We start from the raw sequence: 25,434 nt of genomic DNA on the forward strand, positions 1-25,434 counted from the left end.
GATAAGACGAAGTTTCTCGTACCTCAGGATCTAGCAATGTCACAATTCATCACTGTTATTAGGTAAGTGGATACATGAGTGCCACCGAGTGACGTACACATGGGCCTTCAATTGCGCGCTCCCTCCATATTTTTCACTATAGTTTACTTTCTGTATATTTTGTATCTTCATTCATTTTCTCGAAATGCACACCGCCCTGAAACAACTTCCTATCTACGTGCCCTGGTGTCGCAGTGGTGTTACGAAATTATTATTCAAAATCAATGGGCTATTTACTGTCTATGAGGTGATGTCTAAGTAATGATATGTAATGTCTATGAGGTGAATGGACATCGTACTGATCCACAGACCTCATAAACATAAGAAGAAGAAGGTCTATAGGAAATTTTATGAACTGGCCTCAAACTCTCCTCTGGTTGGATTCGGCCCTTCTATTATGCCCTTTATTTTAGGAATTATTTCCGGCAGTCCCGAAGCGAACCATCCATGACCTCTACCGCGTATGTAGGAAGTATGTGTGTAGGAAGGTTGGATGCACGACCGTTCCAATGCTATTTATGGTTTAATAGTATTCAGGTGAATTTGAATTACCATTAAAATATCCCTTTTTTGTCCCCTGGAGCTATCTTAGATTCATACCTGAAAACCATAGTTTTTGGGGATTATTTCTTAGGTTGTTTCAGAATTTGAATTATCAGGGCAAAATTGTCCTAATAATTCAGGGCAATAAATGAGCAAAATTAGTTATAAATGTAACAACGCTTTTCGTCCACAAAGTTTTCGTCCTCCATTCATTTGGAGGAGGAGGGCTGAGGGCCGATTCCTTTTACAGCAAAGACATAGTTGGCTCATCTTTAGGATATTTTGAATATGATTTAATGAGCAAAATGAAAAGTATAAAAATAAGTGATTTCAAATGAAATTAAAGAGGCAAAATGAAATTTAAATTGATTAAAAATTATCCTGTGTAATATAAGCGATTCCACCCTCTCAACCTTCCACTTATGCTAAAGTTCTGCTTCTTTTTTCATCTGCTTTGAGACTGAATGTTCTACTATTCAGCTTCTTTACGATGTTTTAAAAACGATGAGGCTCCTATAGTTGCCTTTGCTATAAACAATAAATATTTTAGTTAAAACCTTTTGAAAGGCAATAAATAGTTAAAAGCGTTGCAATCCCCAACTCTCTAAATTTGCTGCACTCTAAACTACTTTTAAAGAAACTCCCGTAAAATTCAGAACACACCCGAGAAGTGAAGTTAGGTTATTCCTAATGAAAATTCCAAAATATGATAAAAATGTAATACTTCAGTAACAAAATTATGGGAACTACGCCAAAGAATTTAAGAAAGCAAGCCGCCTAGAACACATTATGTCAAATACCAAAACCTAACCTAACCGAAATACCAAATCTATATATTAAATATTCAACTAAAATATAGCTGCAGCATAGTTTATTTCAGTAAACCTAAGCTAATTGTCTCCATATATAGACAGCTATAAACCGGTTTTTTGCTGATTCAACTGAGCAAACTTATCGAGCGTGTTCTGGATTGTACGGGAGTATCCTGTCAAATACTGTCAGAAAAGCATTAGTAAAAACTCAATAAAAAGACTGGAGGATTGACTTGGAGGGTAGTCTTCCTCATAAATAGCATAATTTCGGTTTATTTTAAATTCTACCGTCGCTCTTTACTTTCATTTGAAAAAGCATTTTCGGTATTTGTGTATTATTCGTAACACTTAATAAGTGAAGTTAGGTTATGTATCTTCTATCACTATGCATTCCTTCTCGTAATGCTCCTTCTCGTAAGAGAATTGTCATGTTGTGTCCATTGACGCACTGTTTTGTTGTGGGCAACAACCCCTTATCCTGGGAAGATATCCTGGGCAACAACCCCTTATCCTGGGAAAAATATAATTGCCTCTTTCAGTCTTTGGCAAATCCCAAATCTTCATTTTAAAATCCATGTTCACACTATATTCTATCACTATGCGTAGCAAACTAAATTGAGTTTTGTCTTTGTGGCTATGAAACCGGTTTTTCTCATAAAATGTACCAGAACCGTAGTTTGTTTCACGAAAGAACCTAACTTCCATTATTGAGTGTGTTCTGAATAATACACAAGTACCACATTTTCGTTCATAGTATTATCAAAACCCAGACACTCATAATTTCGCAATGTGATTCTTCTTCGTCTGGCTTGTCCAACCAATTTATCGATTCATCATTTATATTAGAGGGGGTTGAACTGCATATAAAGTGTGTTTCCGCTTTTGCTATTGCTTAATCTTACAGTAGTTCGTATTTGCCAACATGTTTTTGCGTTTAATTTCAAAGCACGTTATTGGAAGTAAGGTCCGGCATTTCTACTTGAGATTTAAATTTAAAAAAACGAATTTTTTCAACTGAAATTAAGGAGCAGCATTAAAACTTAAAACTAACAGAAATTATTACGTATATGAGGGGGTTCGGCCCCTCGTCAATACCTCACTCTTTACACTAAAGTTTGAATTTTGTTCTAATTCTTTAAGAATGACCTCTGAATCACAAAGCTCGTTTAATTAGAATAAATAGCTCTTTTGAAAGTACTGAAAAAAACGTTAGCGTAAAGAGCGAGGTAAAAACTTTAGCGTAAAGAGCAGTCGTGCATAGATGAACAATGCAGTACTGGTATAAAGCAAAAAGCAGTTTTTTTCAAGTAAAAAAGCGCATTTTTCTGTAAAATTTTCTTGTGACTTCTGACTGAAATTATACCACATCATTTTGACAATTCTGACATTCAATTCTGCTACAATCTACTCCTAGGCTAAAGGATTAGTGACAATTTTTCAATGCAGTGATAATTGCTGTCAAAGGGTAAAATTTCAAGCAAAACCAAGTTACTCTCTTGGGATTTTGAAGATTGCTTAGTAACACGAAGTTGCAGAAATAGCTTAGCAACACAGTTTTTCATTAAGCATTTGTTGCTTAACGTTCGACTAGGCGTTCTTACTTGCATATTTTGAGAGACTTAGAAACTGGATCGGGGGAGGGGGTTTACATCAAAATTTTTTTCTTTGGGGAGGCTTTTGCTTTGTATTTTAATTCTCATATATATTTTCCACGATTACATTTCATAGATTTTTTAGTAGTTCATTCGTCATAAGTCAAAATCGAAATGCCAAGTTTTCCCCTTTCACTGCTTGTTCTGCAGTCTGCAGTTCTGCAGTTCTGCAGTCTTTTTGGGGTGTCAGTGCACCAATTACTTGTAAACTCCTTGCAACAAGATGTTTTTCCGTTTAGGTCACTACCCTCTGAGGCCAAAGATTATTGTTTAAGAAAATTGTTTTTTCTTTTACTAGAGATAATATAAATTTGCCATAAGAAAGTTGTCATCAGTGGGAGTTGTCCTCGGCCTCCTGCTACCCTGGTGAGAAAATCTACGTACCTAGTTTCTACTGCGGGCTCATGGTACATCAGAGTGCCCAGGGAAGGGGAAAATCTCTAGATTAATGTTGTACCTATATTAAACGCGGGGCGAACCTCGAGGCATTTACAATTCGTCCATAATGTCCTATATCTTTTAAGTATTTTGCCAATTCTAGGGTTTTTTTTAGCAAGTTCCCTGATTTGTTGTGCCCCCTTCATAAGAATATTTCTGTTTAAGTGATTGGCGTGTTCGTTGAGGTTTTAGCTCCTAAATTTGATTTAGGATGAGTTGTCTTATTCAGTTACTTGTGTATTATTCAGAACACACTCAATAAGTGAAGTTAGGTCCTTTCGTGAAACAAACTACGATGCAGGTACATTTTAATGAAATATTATATCAAACAGTTCGTGGTAGCGAACTGTAGTAAGGAGCGACCCGGCTCAATAGTAAACGAAACTCTAAAAAACGGAATTTTGATGCTAAAAGATACATCAAAAGAATCAAATTTTCATGCTAATTCTAAATATATAAGTTTCATTAAATTTAGTCTTTGTCATCAAAAGTTACGAGCCTGAGAAAATTTGCCTTATTTTGGAAAATAGAGGGAAACATCCCATAAAAGTCATAGAATCTTAACGAAAATCACACCATCGTATTCGGCGTATCAGAGAACCTTATAACAAAAATTTCAAGCTTCTATCTACAAAAGTGTGGAATTTCATATTTTAATCACGGGTGCGTTTTTTTTTTTTTTTTTTTTTTTTTTTTTTTTTTTTTTTTTTTTTTTTTTTTAGGGGTCATTGTATCGACCAAGTTGTTCTAGCGTGTCGCAAGAGGGCTCATTCTAACGGAAGTAAAAAGTTCTAGTGCCCTTTTTAAGTGACCAAAAAATTGGAGGGCACCTAGGCCCCCTCCCACGCTCATTTTTTCCCAAAGTCAACGGATCAAAATTTTGAGATAGCCATTTTGTTCCGCATAGTCGAAAACCGTAATAACTATGTCTTTGGGAATGACTTACTCCCCCACAATCCCTGGGGGAGGGGCTGCAAGTTACAAACTGACGATTGTTTACATATAGTAATGGTTATTGGGAAGTGTACAGACGTTTTCAGGGGGATTTTTTTGGTTTGGGGGTGGGGTTGAAGGGAGGGGGCTATGTGGGAGGATCTTTCCTTGGAGGAATATGTCATGGGGGAAGAAAAATTCAATGAAAAGCGCGCAGGATTTTCTAGCATTACTATAAAAAAACAATGAAAAAACAAACATGAAAACGTTTTTTCAATTGAAAAAAATTAAAAGTTCTAGTTGCCTTTTTAAGTAACTGAAAAATTGGAGGGCAACTAGGCCTCCTTCCCCACCCCTTATTTCTCAAAATCGTCTGATCAAAACTAAGAGAAAGCCATTTAGCCAAAAATAAAGAATTAATATACAAATTTCATTTTAATAATTTATGGGCGGAGAGCCAAAATCAAACATGCATTAATTCAAAAACGTTCAGAAATTAAATAAAAAAACTAGTCTTTTTACTTGAAAGTAAGGAGCGAGATTAAAATTTAAAACGAACAGAAATTACTCCGTATATGAAATGGATTGTCCCCTCCGCAATCCCTCGCTCTTTACGCTAAAGTTTGACTCTTTGCCACAATTCTACTTTTTAAAACAATTAAAAGTTTTAGCGTAAAGAGCGAGGGATTGCGGAGGGGACAACCCATTTCTTATACGGAGTAATTTCTGTTCGTTTTAAGTTTTAATCTCGCTCCTTACTTTCAGTTAAAAAAACTAGTTTTTTTATTTATTATATATATAGAGGTTGTTAGGTTAGGTCAAGTTAGGTATTTGATATAATGCACCCCGCCCCCTAATGTGCAAATTTAGCCTAAACTTTTGATAAAGCTAATGAAATAAAACAAAATATGATAAAAATATAATACTTTATTAGGAGAATTGTAAAATTACCATATAAATGGTATTCTACTGTCAGCAAACCAGTAAATACGAATTGAATTTTTTCAAACATGGCCTATTGTGACACTTCCGAAAATGTTCCTTCTCTTACTTTAAGGTCAAAGGACCTTTCAAATTATACGAAAAAAATATTTTGATTGCCAATTCCTTCGAGCGTAACAAGTTCTATCTTGCTCTAATCTGTTTCCTCATTTCTCATCTAATTCTCAAAATATTTTGAAGTTTTTCGTCTTTTCCATATTCGGTATATCCTGATCTCTCGCTCACACGAATGCTCGGAAAATGCTGCTGTCAAGAACTGAATCAGTTTCAACCACAGCTTAGATACCAATACAGTTGAAAATTATATTTATTTTTGGGACACAGCAAGTGGTAGCGATGCTAGCGGCTGGAGACAAGAAACTGGCGGCACAGCTTTGATACCAATATTGGTATCTAAGCTGTGTATGCAACAAAACAAAATTGTGTTCCCTCATATGGTGTTAGATCTACGTGTCGGAGCACGGGCTTGGAAGAGGCGCCAAGTTCAGAGCTCTGTACCAAAAGTTTCTTATGGGAAAGATAGGAGTTTTCATAACGTATGGTATCTAAGCTGTGGTTCCAACAAATTTTGGATACCCAAGGAAACCTTTCTTGTGGCCGAAAAATTGTAAACATAATTTTAGTTTTTCTGCTTTCCTGTGAAGTTTCTCATAGGCAAGATAGGAGTTTTCATAACGTATTAGTATCTAAGCTGTGGTTCCAACAAATTTTGGATACCCAAGGAAACCTTTCTTGCGGCCAAAAAATCGTAAACAAATTTTTCAGTTTTTCTGCTTTCCTGTGAAGCTTATGTGGGTGTTATATAGCGGCCTCTGGGGTACCGTGGCCTTATTGACGATTGTTCGTCGTTGACGGTAGTATACTGATGATCTCTGGATAGCGTCTTTTGCGACTAAACGTATCCTCGCAATATAGATCTGATTTATTTTCTAGAAATCGTATGGCCATCGGTTCTACACAAGCATTCTTTTTGTTGATTAATGGAAAAAGTATGGCGTCTATGTCACGAACATTAGCAGAGATCTATCAGGAACATAAGGACTTGGATGGATTCTTGTACGTTACATATTCATCAGAAGAAACGTTCGGCAGTAACAGTTCTTCCATTCACTCTGTTCACCATTTAGATTCTTTGTAAGTAGACGCAATGCTGTATTTACAGTTTTTCAGACTAGGCGGCTGTCATTTAGCACAGTCAAACCTAGCTATGCATTTAGCTATGCAGACCTAGAGTTTTCTTCCAGTATTTTATGAGTGGGCATGTGTGAATTATGATAGCAATTTTTCAGAAAAGGCAGTGTTTTATTTTTCAAATATTTCAGATAAGGCCATATCCGGGAGGAGGGGGGAATTTTTTTCTTCCAAAAAGTTTGTCCGACTCGTAAAAAACGTAACAAAAATGAATATAAACAAATTTTGATCCGTTTTTTTTTTTTTTTTTTTTTTCCTCCCGAAAAATATTTTTACCCCCCCCCCCTGCCTTGCAAAACCCTGGATACCGCCCTGATTTTATATTTGCTAAATGTGAACGCTCAGAACAGGAAATTCTTTGGCCAAAATATCTGCTAGTTTATTAAGCGGGATTCTGAAAGCTTAAACCTCTAGAGCAGTGCCCCCCCCCCCGGTTTTGGGCAGTGTCCCACCTATGTATTTCTAAAATATGATCCTCCCAAGTGAAATTTAAATCTTGTTATCCAAAATTTTACGTGTATTTGCCTGAAGGGACCTTAAAAGGCCACTAACTTGGTATCTTTTTTGTGTCGTGTTTTGTACATATTAAGTCTAATGAAAATGTTGTCTGAATGCAACACCATTATTGCAATACTATCTTGACCCTTTTTCCCTCTTTAAATCGATTTGAATGCGACGTCATTCAAATGAATTTATTTTTTCAAAATTAGACCTCTGAAGTATAATTAGCCGAAGGGTGTGCGTCATGCCTATGACCCACGAAAATATTGCCATGCCCCCACCAGTGCGACCTCCGCCTCATGTTGGTAATCACGACTACAGAGTTTCCTCAAGCATTGAATCACACTCTCAAATCAGCCTACCTAATTCAAATAATGAAGTGTGTAAAACCGGCCTCAAAGTGAGAATGATTTAGATACAATTCTCAGTTCGAAAGATGATTTAAAATACGGCCGTGTTGTGTGTACCGTGTGGCCGTGTAAAGTACGGTTGTTTTTACTTGAAGCTATGTACGTTCAGTCTCATTCAGCGTTTTGTGATAAGTGATCGTATTTTACATAATGTGGGTGATGTGTGGGGGAAAATACAGATACGCATGTGTTGAAACATGTCAACGTGCGTGAGAAAACGGATCCGCACTATATGGGAATGTAGGCTGAGGGAATTCCAAAGCCGTTGGAATGGAGGAGGATCTGGGTTTAACCACCTTCCCGCCTGAAATGTAAGACAAAATGCATTAGAATACATCCTTCTTGATCTATGCTAGTGCAAATAAAATGACTAATGTCCTTTTCTACAGTCACTTGGGCGTAAATTCTCTATTCCCTTCTAAAATGTGTTTTATCATATAGATACTCCGATGCCCTTTTGAGCACCGAAAGCTCTTACAAGTAGCAAATTGATTTTTCACTCTATTTGTCCCTCTTGTTTTCTTTTCGGGGTTGAATATACAACCTTTTTGGTTCCAAATAATTGTTACCATACATAATTTTGAATCAGGGTTGCCGCTCAACTTAAAAACGGATTCTTGGCAGGCCGATGAGATGATCCTAACCAGCCTCAATTAGTAGTTATTGAAAGATTTGCCACTCACGATGTTCGAGTCGCTAGCGGTTAGCCTACACCTTAATTTAAAAATTAACATAAATTATGTAGATTGTTTTGGTACTTAGTTCGTAAAATTGAGTTTGATACTCTCTGAGCTTGAAAGTACTTAAGGGACAAACCCGTGACCCCAATGTGGACTGCAGGGCCCATCGGTGGAAATGGGAATGTTTTGGTGGGTAATGGGAATGTTTGTGCGGGTCATGGGCAAGATATCTACCCTTCGACTGACTATACTTCAGACCCTTAACCTTGAAAAACAAAATACTTCATGAAAATGATGTTACATTTATATGCAATTAAAGAGAAAAAAAAGATACATACTAGTATTGAAATGACGTCATCAAGGCCGTATCCAGGGAGGTTAAGTTTGAAGTCGCCCCCCCCCCCCGATGATTTTGTCTTGTACCCTCCCCCCTCTCCGACTCGCAAAAACGTAACAAAAATGAATATAAAAATCTTTGATATGTTTTTAAAGTTTTTAACCCCTCCCCCTGGGATAAAATCCTGTACACGATCCTGGACGTCATGCATAGTATAAAAGCTGTTTAATACAGACAATGTATTTTTTTAACGTAAAATTTGTCCAGAGGACGACCTCATAACGACATTACAGCATCCAATAGTAGGCTTATATTCTTCATATAGGAAGTTCCATTCAATTTAAGTAAAGTTTCGCCAAAACGGAAAACGAATTTCATACGAAACAGAAGCGAACCAAACTTTCACCAACGTATAAAAAAAAAAAATAAAAAAAATTCGGGCAACGGGCAGCCTGGGTGCTGAAGTAAAATTCGACTCGATATTTTGATTGAAAACACCTTGGTACCTCCAATCACCCATTTAATACATGCTAAAAATTTATGACGGTAAGATTAACCTAGATCTCAAAGTTTTATCATCACTTGATGTTGTTTTTTCCCAACTATAAATCTACAAAAACAGGCTGAAATGATCAATAGCTTTGAGTTTAGCCTTTTAACGTCTCTCTACGATGTTACAGTTGTCTGCTAGATCCAGTATTTTGAAGTATTGAATTGCCCCTAGTTGTTTGCCCCTACTTAGATTTGAAGTGCCTTTCTTTTCATAGTTTTTTGTCAATGGAAAAGTAAATTTAAGTAAATTTTTGGTATTTCCATCAGAAAAAGTAACAACACTACAAATTTTGTCCTGTCTAAATATTAAAAGCACATTTTGCCCCCCCCCCCCAATTTTGTAAATTGACCTCACTAGCCTAGCCTAGAACTAGCCTAGTCTCTGGAGCTAGCCTAGTTCTATTAGTTATCAGACGATCTATGAAAAATATTAAGGGGCTGGGAGAGACAGTATACAAGAGGGGAATTTTCATCTTGTAATATTGCACTGAGTTATAGGCAGCGCATATACTGATAATATTTGGAAGTGATGGAACATTCGGAAGTAGTCGAAAATATTGCTCACAAATTTGACAATTTACTTTAAAATTCTATAAAAACAAATTGATCAGAGCTCAATTGATTAAATCATACAGAGAAGAAGTGAGAAAATACATCGTGATAAACCGATAACAATTATATAATGACGTTGCCAAAAAATAATTGAAAAATAAAACAAAAAATGCCGTGGTACCTATAGAGCTCAAAACGAAAAAAAGAAAAAAATACAATTTCGAGGAGATTGTCTCACACTTTAACATAAACAGGGAAAGCGTCGTATAATAGATATCGATTTTCTGTAACAGGTTTGAGTTTTTTTTTCCTTTTTTTTCACTTAAGATGAATAGTAGATGTAGGATAAGAATATTTATTTACTAACTTGTTATGTTTTTGTTGAGTTAAACAGTTTTACGTTTACATTTGATTTTTAACAATTTAAGACGTATATAATAACATGAGTTTACATATCATTGAGTCATGCTTGAGCGAATGCCAAACAAAAACTGATCAACATTTTTTATATCAGAAAATTGTACGTTAAAATTGGAACTAGCAATAAACCTTCTATTTGAATTTTTCCCGTTTTATTGAGTTTCAAATCCCTGTCTTATTGATTCTCGACATTTTTTTATATACCAGACAATTGTATATTAAAAAAACAGGAATTAGCAATAAATATTTTAATTTTTTTCCTGTTCTATGGAGTTTCAACTCTGTTTTATTGATTTTTAATTATTTTTTTTTATACTAGACTATTGTATGTTACAAAAATTGGAGCTAGTAGTAAGTTTTCTATTTGAATTTTGTTTCCGTGTTTTATGGACTGGGACGAATTGGCTTATGAACAGTTCATTTAAGGTATATAATCTCGTCAAGACATTGTTAAGCTAATACGGTACAGTATCTGCATTGGTCATTGAACGATAATGTAGCCGCTTAGCAACAAGTAAAATCTTTTGACATTTCGTATTTCGCAATAAGACGACGCAATTTCTATTTACCTGCCTGTCAATTTCACGCATTATTTATGTTTTCTTATCTTAATAAAGCTATGGGGGTTCTTTTGATGGTTTCTCAAATATTGATAGATATTGCAACAAAAGCCGCTATGGGCCATGGCAAAAATAAACAAATAACACAAAATACTAGCATACAGTTCTAACACACATAACAGGGTTATAATAATAACAATGAAAAAACATAACAATTGCAAAACGAAAGTGAAGATAAATAAGGCAAATAATACCATAAAAAATAACTTTAAAGCTACATGGGCCATCATATATCCACTGAAATTTTTGGCTTTGATAACATAAATACTGTAAATACTTTAAAGCTACATGGGCCATCATATCCATTGAAATTTAGATTAATTTTTTTTATTTAATATTAATTTAATAATAAATCATTTAATATTAATTTTATAAATTAAATAATACCATAATAATAGCAAATAAAGCCATAAAAATAACATAATTACGCAAAATGTCGCAGACATGATCAATATACTGTAAATACTTTAAAGCTACATGAGCCATCATATATCCGCTGAAATTTTTGGCTTTAATATCATTTTTTTAATTTAATATTAATTTAATAAATTAAATAATACCATAATAATTGCAAATAATACCATAAAAATAACATAATTACGCACAATGTCGCAGACATGATGAATATACTGTAAATACTTTAAAGCTACAAGGGGCCATCATATATCCACTGAAATTTTTGGCTTTAATATAAATTTTTTTATTTAATATTAATTTAATAAGTTAAATAATACCATAATAATAGCAAATAATACCATAAAAATAACATAATTACGCAAAATGTCGCAGACATGATCAATATACTGTAAATACTTTAAAGCTACATGGGCCATCATATATCCACTGAAATTTTTGGCATATGATTTTTTTTAATTTAATATTAATTTAATAATAAATAATTTAATGTTAATTTAATAAATTACATAATACCATAATAATAGCAAATAATACGATAAAAATAACATAATTACGCAAAATGTCGCAGACACGATCAATATACTGTAAATACTTTCAAGCTATATGGGCCATCATATATCCACTGAAATATCTGGCTTTAATATTAATTTTTTCTCATCTAATTTGGCTAGTCATATACATAATATAAATTTCTATTGAATTGGTGTTTTAATTTCATCCTTTCTTGTGCCCATCTTAATGATAATTTATATGGTGCAGCTATGAGTCCAGCCATGATCTCATCTACCTTCCTTACGTGGGGGGGAGGCTAATTTTATAGTGTAGACTTTCAGCTTTGAGTAGTACACACCGTATTCTTTTCGGGTGCTAATCTCGTCTTAAGAAAGAATAAGTCTTGTTAGTGGGGTCTTGTGATGTCCTGATGAATACAATTATTTCGTATCTGAATTTGGAACCCGAATGGAATAAAGATTCCCTGAGCTGGTTATACTAATCAGGGCCGTATCCAGGATTTTTTTCTGGGGGGGGGAGATTACTAAAGGATTTTTTTCGGGGGGAGGTGGTACATAAAACGTAAAAAAACGCATTGAAAATGTTTATATTATTTTTGTAACGTTTTGCGAGTTGAAAAAACGTTTCGGGGGGGGGGGGTCAAACTCCCTAAGACCCCCTGGATATGCCCTCTACAGTTACATACCTGAAGGTCCACCTTCCTGTGGTAGTGGCCGCCAATGATGGAAAGACTGCTAATGTTTCTTTTTATGGCACTTGGTATCTACCAAGTGACATACAGCGATCGCAAATTCTGTCGGTCCCGGTTTTGCTAGTTCAGGTACTTCCAGGTAAGCTAGGACGATGAAATTTGGCAGGCGTATCAGGAACCAAACTAGATTAAATTAAAAATTGCCGTTTCCCAGATTCGACCATCTGGGGTGGGGGAGTGGGGGGATGGCTAATCGGAAAAAATAGAAAAAATGAGGTATTTTTAACTTACGAACGGGTGATCGGATCATAATGAAATTTGATATTTAGAAGGCTATTGTATCTCAGAGCTTTTATTTTAAATCTCGACCGGATCCGGTGAAATTGGGTGGAGTTGGGGGGGGGGGGTAATTCGGAAAAATTAGAAAAAATGAGGTATTTGTAACTTACGAACGGGTGATCAGATCTTATTGAAATTTGATATTTATTAGGATCTTGTGCTTTAAAGCTCTTATTTTAAATTCCGACCAGATCCGGTGACATTGGGGGGAGTTGGAGGGGGAAACCGGAATTCTTGGAAAACGGGAAAATTGAGGTATATTTATCTTACGAATGGGTGATCAGATCTTAATGAAACTTGATATATAGAAGGATCTTATGTCTCAGATGCTCCATTTTCCATTCGAATCGGATCCAGGGACATATGGTGTTGGAGGGGAGAAACAGAAATCTTAGAAAACGCTTAGAGTGGAGAGATCGGGATGAAACTTGATAGGAAGAATAAGCACAAGCTATAGATAAGTGATTGACATAATCGGAACGGACCTGTTCTCTTTGGAGGAGCTAGGGGGTGTTGATTTGGAAAAATTAGAAAAATTGAGGTATTTTTAACTTAAGAACGGGTGACCGGATCTTAATGAATTATAATATTTGGAAGGAACTCATGTCTCAGAGCTCATTTTGAATCCCGACCAGATCTGTTGATATTGGGGGGAGTTGGAGGGGGAAACCGGAAATCTTGGAAAACACTTAGAGTGGAGAAATCGGGATGAAACTTGGTGAGTAGAATAAGCAAATGTCGTAGATACGTGATTAACGTAACCGTACTGGATCCGCTCTCTTTGGGAGATTTAGGGGGTGGGGTTCAGTGCTTTGGTGAGTTTGGTGCTTCTGGACGTGCTAGGACGATAAAAATTGGTAGGCGTGTCAGGGAGCTGCACAAATTGACTTGATAAAGTCGTTTTCCCCGATTAGACCATCTGGGGGGCTGAAGAGAGAGGAAAAATTAGAAAAATTTGAGGCATTTATAATTTACGACTGGGTGATTGGATCTTAATTAATTTTGATATTTAGAAGGACCTCGTGACTCAGAGCTCTTATTTCAAATCCCAACCGGCATTATTCCTTTTAAATTTTCTTTTTTTAAATCAATCTATTGATTCTTAAAATTTTGCTAGAGCTCATACCATATGAACTCTTGGCTCTTCCGGCCTCATCACAAGTGCCATATGAGCTCTTAGCTCTTGTTTTACTTAAAACACTGTATTCAATAGTTTCGTACAATGAATTTAGTGTTAAGGATTTGCTTTAAAATTTCAATTTTGGCTAAACTGCTACGCCTGTAAAGCAGCATGGACATGCAAAGCCAGGATGTATGACATTGCACTAGCACTTGCAGTTCAGACAGAGACGTATGTGAACGCTACTTTAAAAACACAGATGATAGATTTAGTTCAAAAGAGGCTTTCTGATTTGTTGAATGGGACAGTTCCCCTAAATATTTATTAAGCACCAAGTTTTACTTAATTCAAAGTCACGTCAGTACTTAGCTAGATATCAAGGTCTAGGCATGGACATGATCTACCAATCATTATTTGTTTCTACTTTTATAAGCAGCCTTGATTGGTTCAAAGTGATGACGTGTAGAAACTGATGTCTAGGTAAGCATACATGTGAACAGGGCCTTACCAACTGGAATTGCCTGGATTTTGTTTGCATGGACAGCAGGGCCGTAGCCAGAAGGTTTTTGGGGCGTTTTACAAAAGAAGAAACGCATCAAAAATTCGTTTATATTCGTTTTCGTTCCGTTTTTACAAGTTGGACAAACATTTTCTTTTTTATGGGGAGGGGGTCGAATCCCCCCCCCCCTGGGATACGGCTTTTATGGACAGATACGTGTCTAAGCATACACGTCTAATTAGACACGCATCAGATTGCTGCTTTAAGCTAGATTCTGGCAAGAGTTGAGTTTTGCATCGATAGCCAGATTATCTGTCGCTCGAGATTCTTTTTTTTTTTTTAAATTTATAAATATTGGGCTTCCATTCGTTTTGAATTGGGGTGAAAAATTCGTTTTTTTTGGTGGGTGAAATATTGTATAAATTGAATAAATCTTCTTGTATGAAGAATATACTGTTATTCTAATAGGCCTACTAATATAAATATAAATATAAAATACTAATAAAAAGTACCGTTTGTATTCTTGTTTATATATTCAAAGAAGTATTTTCTAGAGATTTTCTAAAAACATATTAGAAAATTTCCAGTTCAATCATGCATATCAGCCGGAATAAATGGCATAAAAATTTCCGTATTCTGTCAGAGCTTTAAAGACTTTTAAAAGACGAATTCTTATTAATTTTCATTGGCCTGTGCTGTTCCATTTTTTCCTGAGATCATGCAAATGACGTGATGTCATCTTTCTTCGCACAAGTCTCATTAGAAGCAAAACATTTAATTTAGCTTACTTTTCCGTCGTTCTTGGCTTATATAATATTATAATATTAAAATGATTGCGTCTCCTTCATCTTGAAGGTCAACGCCGACTTCAGTTACAAATTGGAATTTGTGGGAAGGTCTATGAAAAGCCATCTGCACTTCACACAACGACGTTAAAGAATTAGAATCGAAAAAAAAACGTTATCTGTAAGAAGCTCGGCAAAAAATTGAATTTTTTTTTTTTTAAGGAAACGATTTGAGAAAAAAGATTCATTAGTGATTTTGAGCCCAGTGCACTTCTGTCATAATTCGATATTGCATGATCGAGCATTATCGATATCGATATTCGATATCATGATCATGATCGAGCAAGGAGGCAGGTGCAACGGAGGAATATTGACCTGACAATTTCTTAAATCCACGTTACAATTAAAATGTCTGTAGGTACGTTACGGCTATCTTATGGCCGGTATATCTCTTGGATGTGATCTCTCGTAGTGAGTGTGGTCGAGATAGCTCTTCAAAATTAATGGGTTTGAACTCCAGACTGTCAGCCTTACCTGCATTAAAGTGACCTACATTAACAGCAAAGGCTTGTTGTCAAGTTCATTCGTTTTGTTGAATTTCCAAATAACTTCAAATTCGTAACATCAACCAATACAGCACAGGCTCTCGCCAAGAAAAACCAAATAACCAATTTCTTCACACTTGGCTTACCTATTTATTCCTTCTTTAGCCAATCAAAATATCCTACGGCCTAGTTCCTGGCCAATTGAAAAATCATTTAGCTCGAAAATTAGATAGTACTAACAACTGTAATTAGCTTTTTAGACTCAGTCTTGGGTTTTTGTTCGAAGGCTCTAAATAGGGTTTGCTATTTTCTTTTCGAGATTTTCTCGAGTCAGTGTCATTAATTGTCATCAGAGTTGCCAGATAGGGGCGCTGCGTTGCGGGTGTTGCGCATTGAATTTTTCAAATCGGTGGATTTTCACTTATGGCTTTACAGACATTTGGTAACACTGGTTCTCATAGTCTCTGACTTGAGCAATCGGACAGCAAACCATTAGCATAACCTTTCTCTTCTCCTCCCGCCCTCAACAAAGAAAAAATCACAAATTGCGGCCTAAACTTGGACTCATATTTACTCTGTCACTTATGGTTCTGGTTAAATCGGAACAGGGCTTCTAGTTGATTCAATTGGGGGTAGGGGCTTGTGCCCGCTAGATTTTGAAAAAAATTCTTTTGGGGTATTTTCATTTAAAGATGCCTATTTTAGTATTTTCATTTAAGAAAAAACAACCAATGTTGCCCCCCACACCAGACTGAAAATATATTTTGCCTCCTTCCCTTAAAATTTTGGGAATTGATGCCTTTGGTATTTTCACTCATCAACTAAAAATTGATGCAGTAACTGCATTTAAAACATTCACTTTATCTCCAAACGTTTGCTATATGTATCTGCCATATCCAAAAATGCAAATTTTAACAGTAAGCATCATAGTGATTAGGGAATGCAACCTTTTCCTATTTGTTGAAACTTTATATATCTGAATATTATATACCCAATCAGTAAATAGCCATAAAATAGGGGGCTCTCAATATAAACCAGCGGTGCAAGCAGTAAATATAATGGGAATATGCAAACTTAGCTATATTTGATTGTCAAAAATTTAAGAAATATGTTCATAATATGTGTCAAAAATTGTTTAATAAGGTAAGACCCACATAGACTTGACTGATGAGCGTTTAAAATACCTAGGGCCATATCCAAGGGGGAATAATTGCTTGAAACGTAATAAGGTAACAAAAATGATTATACACATTTTTGATGCGTTTTTTTTGTTGTTTTGTGATCCCCTGAAAAAATCCTTCTTTACCTCCCCCCCCCCCCGCAAAAAAATTCTTGGAAACTGCCCTGCACAAATCCCTGCCATTTTCTAAAGTAGTAGCTGAGACCTGCTCAACTCAGTTTTTAATTTTAATTAATTTCAGTCAATTCATTTACAATTTTGTTTATTAATTTTTAGGATGAAGCTTGATGACATTGGATCAAACTCCTGACGCTTATAAAACAGTTCATTCGCCGCAGTATCATTTGGGGACGTCTATCACAAAAGCTGGATGCCAACTGTGCCTTTGTACATTTTTTCTAATTCAGCTCAATTTTACGTTTTTTTAAGTTTTTTTTTAATTCGTGTCTTTTTACCGATTCATTCACGTTTTGATCCAGTTGTTTGGCTTTTTATAAGCGTGGAAACGAAATTAAAGATTGTCATTTTTGCTGTATCTATTTTTACCGTAGCATAAAGACCTTACAGAATGGATATTGAACATTAAACACAATACCGTATCCAGGGGGGGGGTTCGATACCCCCCTCCCCCCAAAAAAAGTTTATCAGGTTCGCAAAACCTAACAAAAATGAATATAAGCAAATTTTTGATGCATTTTTTGAAGTTTTTGTTTTAACCAACTAAACAAAGTCAGATTCCAAAGCACTTTAATAGAAATATTAATTGGGACTATGTAAATAATTTACTAGTTATAAAAATTTATAGCTAAAGTAATGTTTTATAATATGTTTTGTTTTAACTTAAAAAACAATTGGTTTTGCTGGAAGTTACAAAATTGCAGGGAAAATACTAAGAATATCGGGAGAAAATTGGGTGGTATAATTTGGATTCAATCTGTCATCCTTCTTCTTTAGAACGTGCCCTGGGCATCTCAGCCTTTCTCTCATTATAGCCCTAGAAAGCGGGATTGAACCAGACCAGTCGCACAGACTACTGTTTGAAATACGGTCAGTCAGTCGAGTACACAAAACATTCCGTAGGCAAATTCTCTGGAAACCATATAGCAAATCTTCCTCCAAGTTTTGGAGTGACCATGCTTCAGAACCATATCTGGCCACTGTCGTCAAAGTAGCTTCCAATATTCTATTCTTGGTTCGCAGACTTATCTTCCTATTCTTCTAAACTTTTTTCAACTGTGAAAAAAACATCATGGAAAAAAAAGAACATCATGTGAAAAAAACATCATGTGAAAAAAACAAGAAGAATTTGTTATTCTTCTTTTAACATCATCACTCCACCCACCGTCATTACTAATAGTACTATCAAGGTAAGTGAAAACATCGATCTTCAAGAAAACTATGAACTTTTTGCCGCGCCACCTTTTTGGTCCATCAAATTCCAAACCAGAAATTTGTAGCATTTGGTCCACATAAATATGCCGCACTTTGGTGTGACAGCCGGTCAACTTATCTGACTTCAACTAAATATTTATAATATTTAGTTTACCTATTGTTGCTAAAAAGAGGGATATATTAACAGGATAAGCTTGTTTTGGTTTTACTTGGTTGTTTTACATTTGCTGTTTTTTTTTACTTTCATAGGCATGTATTTTGGGGGTGATATCTGACATGGGGATGCCATGGATATTCTGTGGTAGCCACAACACTGTGCTGGGTAGAGAATTTAAAGTGGCGAAACCCTATATAGGCCAGTGTATTCTCCTGATGAGCCCTTGTGTTGGGTGTTGCCTCTGAATTATTTGTCTATATTATTTTTTCTATTGTTTGGTAAATGACGACTTATACTTATTGACGACATGACTGCCTGTCCATGGATTATTCTTTATGTTTGATTGTGTATGGCTATGCTGTTTGACCTATGTGATTGTATGGATGAGTAGGGTTAAGGCCTCATTCAAGTGCTGGTCTATATTAATCACTAATTTAGGAAAACAGTCTTCCTTTTCTCCTTCTGTCTCTCTTTTTTTCTTTTTCTTTTTTGTTTGTGCTGTTGTTTTTGTGTTTGTGCTGTTGTTTTTGTGTTTGTGCTGTTGCATTGGTGATTTCTCTTTTCATGATATATATATATATATATATATATATATATATATATATATATATATATATATATATATATATATATATATATATATATATATATATATATATATATCAATTTATTTCTTACCTGTCAACAAAATAAAGGAGGGTTTGTAGCCCGAGTGACGGAGTAAGACAAAAATATAGAAAGGTAAATAAACAACAACGAAAAGAGAGATTACAATCAACAAACATAACTAAGAAGAGATAAGACCACTGGTGGTTGAGTTTCTAGCGGAGGATTGAAATATTCCACTCTTTTATCAATAATATTTGCAGGCAAAATCAATTTAAATTTTTGTACCAGAGAAAAATGTGTGGTCCAAGGAGGCAGATGCAGCAGATACATGGTGAATTTAAAATAGATTTGGTTAATATTTTTTTTTTTTTATTTGAAGCAGAAACTAATTTCCAAATGGGGGACAGCAAGAAGATGGGGCACAGTTAGACTTGTATAAGTTTGGAAAAACTATATATATATATATATATATATATATATATATATATATATATATATATATATATATATATATATATATATATATATATATATATATATATATTTTTACGTTACCTTGAATATTGACATTCACCGGTGAATATAACGTAATCCAACCAAACTTTTAACTTTATCATCATAGCTTGCAGAAGACTGAAAAAGCCGACTCGCAAAGACAGTTAAATCCAAGCAGAGAAAAAGGAATTTCGGACATTCGCCGGTGAATGTTGACATTAGTCAAATTTCGGACATTCATGGTTACATGTATATTACAATGACGTTATAGTATACTAGCTGTTGGGGTGGTGCAGCGCCCCCCAAGCCCCCCCGCGCGCGTAAGTCGTTACGCGCCATATTAGTTACGCGCCATTGTAGTTGTGTCCCTGTGTCCCACCTGTGAATATAGATAGATTTATATATGTGTTTCAAACTACGTAAAAATTGCGAATATACAACATTTTTGGCTTTCCCACTACTGGGAGCTTTCCGTTTCCAATTGCCAGCAATTGATCTGAAAATGTTTGACCAGAGTCCATTGACCAGAGTTTCCATTGGTTGTCTTGTGGATTTGGTCGCATTGGAGGTTAAATGATTCATTTCTTTAAAACATTTTTATATTTGAAATGTGCATCAAAATGTCATATTTAACGAGAAAGAAACATTCGACGATATTCAATAAGATGGAAAATTTCAAAAGGAATACATTCTAAAAGCAAAACTAGATCTACGTTGCATGGGCAACGTGAGGCATTGCGGCAACATTTGTTTGGCTTCGCCGAGTAAAGTGTTACGAGAGCAACACTTTGGTTTTGTTTCCTCGCTTCGATTAAACGCTGAACTTGTTAATCTGAAAGATTCTTAAAATAAATACTAGGTACACCAACTCGCAAAAGTTGCAAACCCCTCATTGCAACTAGCAAAAGTTTCGAACGCCTCATCGGTGAAGAACAGTTGATTATTACTTACAAGTCCCCTGCATGTCTTACCACAGGAATCAAATTGGTCTTACCATCAAGATATACTGGAAACAAGAAATGGGTACACTAACTAGAAAAAGTTGCGAACCCCTTATTGCCGAAGATGATTATGATCTAACACTCTTTTTTACAACTCTACGTTTTAGAACAATAAAAAAAAAATAGCGTAAAGAGCAATGTGTTGAGGAGGGGATAACCTCTTTAATATACGGAATAATTTATGTTCGTTTTAAGTTTTAATGTCGCTCCTTATTTGCAGTTAAAAAAAAAACTTGTTTTTTAATTTAATTTTGGTTAAAACTTGATGATAAACTTGGAAAAAAAAATTGGAGGGCACTTAGGCCCCTTCCCACGCTAGTTATTTTCCCAAAGTCAACGGATCAAAATTCTGAGATAGTCATTTTATTCAGCGTAGTCGAAAAACCTAATAACTATGTCTTTGGGGACGACTTACTCCCCCACAGTCCCCGTGGGAGGGGCTACAAGTTACAAACTTTGACCAGTGCTTACATAAAGTAATGGTTATTGGGAAGTGTACAGGCGTTTTCAGGAGGATTTTTTGGTTGGGGGCAGGGGTTTGAGAAGAGGGGGATATGCTGGGGGAACTTTCCATCGAGGAATTTGTCATGGGGGAAGAAAATTTCCATGAAGGGAACGCAGGATTTACTAGCATTACTTAAATAAAACAATGAAAAAATAAATATATAAAACGTTTTTTTTTCAGCTGGAAGTAAGGAGCAGCATTAAAACTTAAAACGAACAGAAATTATTACCCATATGAGGGGCTCACCTCCTCATGATACCTCGCTCTTCACGCTAAAGTATTTTTAGTAATTTCAACTATTTATTCTACGGCTTTTGTGATTCAGGGGTCATTCTCAATGAATTGGGACACAATTTAAGCTTTAGTGTAAAGAGCGAGGTACTGACAAGGGGGCGAACCCACTCATATATGTAATAAAAACATGAGAATAAAAAAGTTCTTTACGTAAGCTAATTTATAAGTTACGTATATCTTTTACTAATAAAAAGATTCGTAAAAAATTAAAAGTTCTAGTTGCCTTTTTAATTAACCGAAAATCGGAGGGCAACTAGGCTTCCTCTCCCGCTCTTTTTTTCTGAAAATCATTCGATCAAAATTATGAGAAAGCCTTGTAGCCAAAAAAATAAATATGCAAATTTTGTTTTAATTATTCCTCTGCGGAGAGCCAAAATCAAAACATGCATTGATTCAAAAACGTTCAGAAATTAAATTAAAAAAAACAAGCTTTTTTAAGTGAAAGTAAGGAGCGACATTAAAACTTAAAACAAACAGAAATTAATTCGTATATGAAAGGGGCTACTTCCTCATCAACGCCCCGCTCTTTACGCTAAAGTTTTTTACTGTTTTAAGAAGAGTTGAGAGAAAGAGTTAAACTTTAGCGTAAATAGCGGGGCGTTGATGAGGAAGCAGCCCCTTTCATGTACGAAGTAATTTCTGTTCGTTTTAAGTTTTAATGTCGCTCCTTACTGTCAGTTAAAAAAAAACTTTTTTTTAAAGTTTAATTACCAAAAAAATCGTACCGAGGCATCACAAGAACAACGTGAAAACAGGCTCGTGGTTCAAAGAGATAATACCAAAAGAAAGCGTGCCGAGGAATCACAAGAACAACTTGAAAACAGACTTGAGGCTCAAAGAGAAATTACCGAAAAAAAACATCATGACGAGGAATCACAAGAACAACGTGAAAACAGGCTTGCAGCTCAAACAGATAATGCCAAAAGAAAGCGTGCCGAGGAATCACAAGAACAACATGAAAACAGGCTTGTGGCTCAAAGAGATAATGCCAAAAGAAAGTGTGCCGAGGAATCACAAAAGCAACGTCAAAATCATCACCTGGCATTCAGGTACAGTCCAGTCAATGATTGTAGCTTGAGTAGATGTGTTCAAATCGGGACTATGTCTAAAATTTGTCCCTATTGCAAGGCCTTAAAATTTAATGGAGAAACAATGGGAATGTGTTGCGTGCCAAAAGAAAGCGTGACGAGGAATCCCAAGAACAACGTGAAAATAGACTTGCGGCTCAAAGAGATAATGCCAAAAGAAAGCGTGCCGAAGAATCACAAGAGCAACGTCAAAATTATCGCCTGGCATTCAGGTACAGCCCAGTCGAAGATTATAGCTTGAGTAGATGCGTTAAATCGGGACTATGTCTAAAATTTGTCCCTATTGCAAGTCCTTGAAATTTAATGGAAAAACAATGGGAATGTGTTGCGCCTCAGGAAAAGTTAAACTTCCTCAACTGGCTGCACCACCAGAGCCACTGAAGACTTTATAACGTTACAGACTGGGACACCGGGACACAGATGACCACCGGGACACCGGGACATAAGGAATATAAATGATGACCGGGACACTCAAAGAGAAATTACAGACTGGGACACCGGGACACAAATGGCGACCGGGACAAAAGGAATATAAATCACGACCGGGACACAACTACAACGGGGACGCCGGAAGGGCACAGAGGGGATATATAAATGACGACGGGGACACAGGGAATTTTCGATTAGCAATCGCCATCAACAAAGCTCAAGGGCAATCATTAGAAAATTGCGGTATAGATCTGAATACAGATTGTTTTCCCATGGACAATTATATGTTGCATGTTCAAGAGTCGGTAAACCTGACAATCTATTTATATGTAGAGACAATGGGACAGCGAAGAATATGGTATATTCGCAAGTTTTAAGTAGTTAAAAACATATATATATCTACCTATATTCACAGGTGGGACACAGTGACACAACTACACAGGCGCGTGGGACACAGGCGCGTAGCGACTTGCGGGCGCGGAGGGGTCGGGGGCACGAAGCACCCCAACCAACTAGTTGTTGGTGTGGCGCAAAGCGCCACACCAGCAGCTATTATATATATATAAGAAAGCTTTCATTTTAATACATGAAAATAAAAAGAAAAAAAGAAAAACTAAAAAAAAGAAAAAAATAAGAAAGCAAAAAAAATAAAAAATAAAATAACTAATAAAAAGAAAAAACTAAAAAAATTAAAAAATAAAAAAAACAAAAAAAAGAAAAAACTAAAAAAGAGAAGAACTAAAAAAGCAAAACTAAAAAAGAAAATAACTAAAAATGAAAACCAAAAAAATACATATAAAAAATAAAAAACTAAAAAAAAAACTAAAAAAGAAAAAAAAACAAAAAAAGAAAAACTAAAAAACTATCTACCTATCTATATAAATAAAAATGTACTGTCTGTCTGTCCGTTCCACTATCTTCTATAAAAAAAAAGGGAAAAAACTTAAAAATAAAGAAGAAAAAGAAAGTTTTTTTTAGAAAACTAAAAATAGAAGAAAAAACTACTAAAACTAAAAAGATTAAAATTAAAAAACTAGAGAATAAAAAAAAAAATAAAAACCAAAAAAAGAAAAAAAACGAAAAAAAAAGAAAAACGAAAAAACTAAAAAAGAAAAAAATTGAAAAAAGAAAAGAAAAAATGGGTTTCCACCACATGTGCTACAACTAAAAATAGGCGTAACAACAATCATATCGCGAAATATTAACACATCAAAGCTTTGCAACGGCGCACGAATTGCCGTAAAAAAAAAAAAAAACGGAAAACCTAACGGAGGCAACAATCTAGACAGGGCCTTCTGAGGGTGACTAAACAACTAAAAATTTTCACGTTTTTTGAAATTAAAACCAGTAGGCTAAGTTAAAACAAGCGAGACTGGCTGAAAGCCGAACCATTTAAGAAAAAAAAGACTTAAGAAAAATAAATTAAATATTAAAATGAAATGTTAAGGCCAATGGATAGAACTTTACCATACAAGAAAGGAGTAAGGCAAGGTATTTTTGCCTCACCTTTTTATTTTAGTAATTACGTCCTTGAAAAGTGTTCCCATTATAAACTTCATGGACTTGGTCAAATTAGGACTTGGTCAAACTCAGTAGACTAAGTTAAAACAAGCGAAACAATACTAATTTTTTTGACTAGAAATCAAACAGAAAATCTCTTTCTAGAATACAATTTAGATCAGGACCATTTCAAAATGCTCTGGAACACATTCTTCACTTTTAAGTACAAAACTAGGCAACGAAAAAGTATAGACAATTTGTCTTGACATTCTGAGAATTAGAAAGTATTACTTGCTGGTTTAGTTATGCTTTAAAATTAAAACCAATGAATATTTTCATTTTTGTAATCGTTTCCATTGGTTGTCTTGTGGATTTGGTCGCATTGGAGGTTAAAAGATTCATTTCTTTAAAACGTTCTTATATTTGAAATATGCATCAAAATGTCATATTTAACGAGAAAGAAACATTCGACGATATTCAATAAGATAGAAAATTTCAAACGGAATACATTCTAAAAGCCAAACTAGATCTACGTTGCATGGGCAACGTGAGGTATTGCGACAACCTTTCTTTGGCTTCGCCGAGTAAAGTGTTACGAGAGCAACATTTTGGTTTTGTTTCCTCGCTTCGATTAAACGCTGAACTTGTTAATCTGTAAGATTCTTAAAATAAATACTAGGTACACCAACTCGCAAAAGTTGCAAATCCCTCATTTCAACTAGCAAAAGTTTCGAACGCCTCATTGGTGAAGAACAGTTGATTATTACTTACAAGTCCCCTGCATGTCTTACCACAGGAATCAAATTGGTCTTACCATCAAGATATACTGGAAACAAGAAATGGGTACACTAACTAGCAAAAGTTGCGAACCCCTTATTGCCGAAGATGATTATGATCTAATACTTTGTTACAACTCTACGTTTTAGAACAATAAAAAAAAAATAGCGTAAAGAGCAATGTGTTGAGGAGGGGATAACCTCTTTAATACACGGAATAATTTATGTTCTTTTTAAGTTTTAATGTCGCTCCTTATTTGCAGTTTAAAAAAAAAACTTGTTTTTTTAATTTAATTTTGGTAAAAACTTGATGATAAACTTATGATCTTGGTTCTAAAATACACTACTGTCAATAAAATGTTATTTCAAATGCTTGTTATTTCCTATGATCTTGGTTGTAAAATACACAGCTGTCAA

At 35.2% G+C, this 25,434-nt stretch overlaps 1 protein-coding gene across 1 annotated transcript; it reads left to right on the forward strand.

Moving 5' to 3' along the window:
* Positions 1-6: 6 nt before the first annotated feature.
* On the forward strand, positions 7-17,306 carry LOC136028912 (microtubule-associated proteins 1A/1B light chain 3C-like). Its single transcript, XM_065706873.1, has 3 exons — positions 7-62; positions 6,353-6,553; positions 17,048-17,306. Exons 1-3 carry the CDS (start codon positions 37-39, stop codon positions 17,079-17,081), a joined length of 261 nt encoding a protein of 86 aa, XP_065562945.1. The 5' UTR covers positions 7-36; the 3' UTR covers positions 17,082-17,306.
* Positions 17,307-25,434: the final 8,128 nt, after the last annotated feature.

Source organism: Artemia franciscana, chromosome 7, assembly GCF_032884065.1.
Source record: "Artemia franciscana chromosome 7, ASM3288406v1, whole genome shotgun sequence".
Taxonomy (NCBI): Eukaryota; Metazoa; Arthropoda; class Branchiopoda; order Anostraca; family Artemiidae; genus Artemia; species Artemia franciscana.

Excerpts from the sequence above, each read along its gene's own strand:
- LOC136028912 (XM_065706873.1), top strand. The coding sequence starts at position 37 with ATGTCACAATTCATCACTGTTATTAG. Across the intron at positions 63-6,352 it reads CAATTCATCACTGTTATTAG|AAATCGTATGGCCATCGGTT; the intron begins GTAAGTGGATAC and ends TTTATTTTCTAG. Across the intron at positions 6,554-17,047 it reads GTTCACCATTTAGATTCTTT|GATGAAGCTTGATGACATTG; the intron begins GTAAGTAGACGC and ends ATTAATTTTTAG.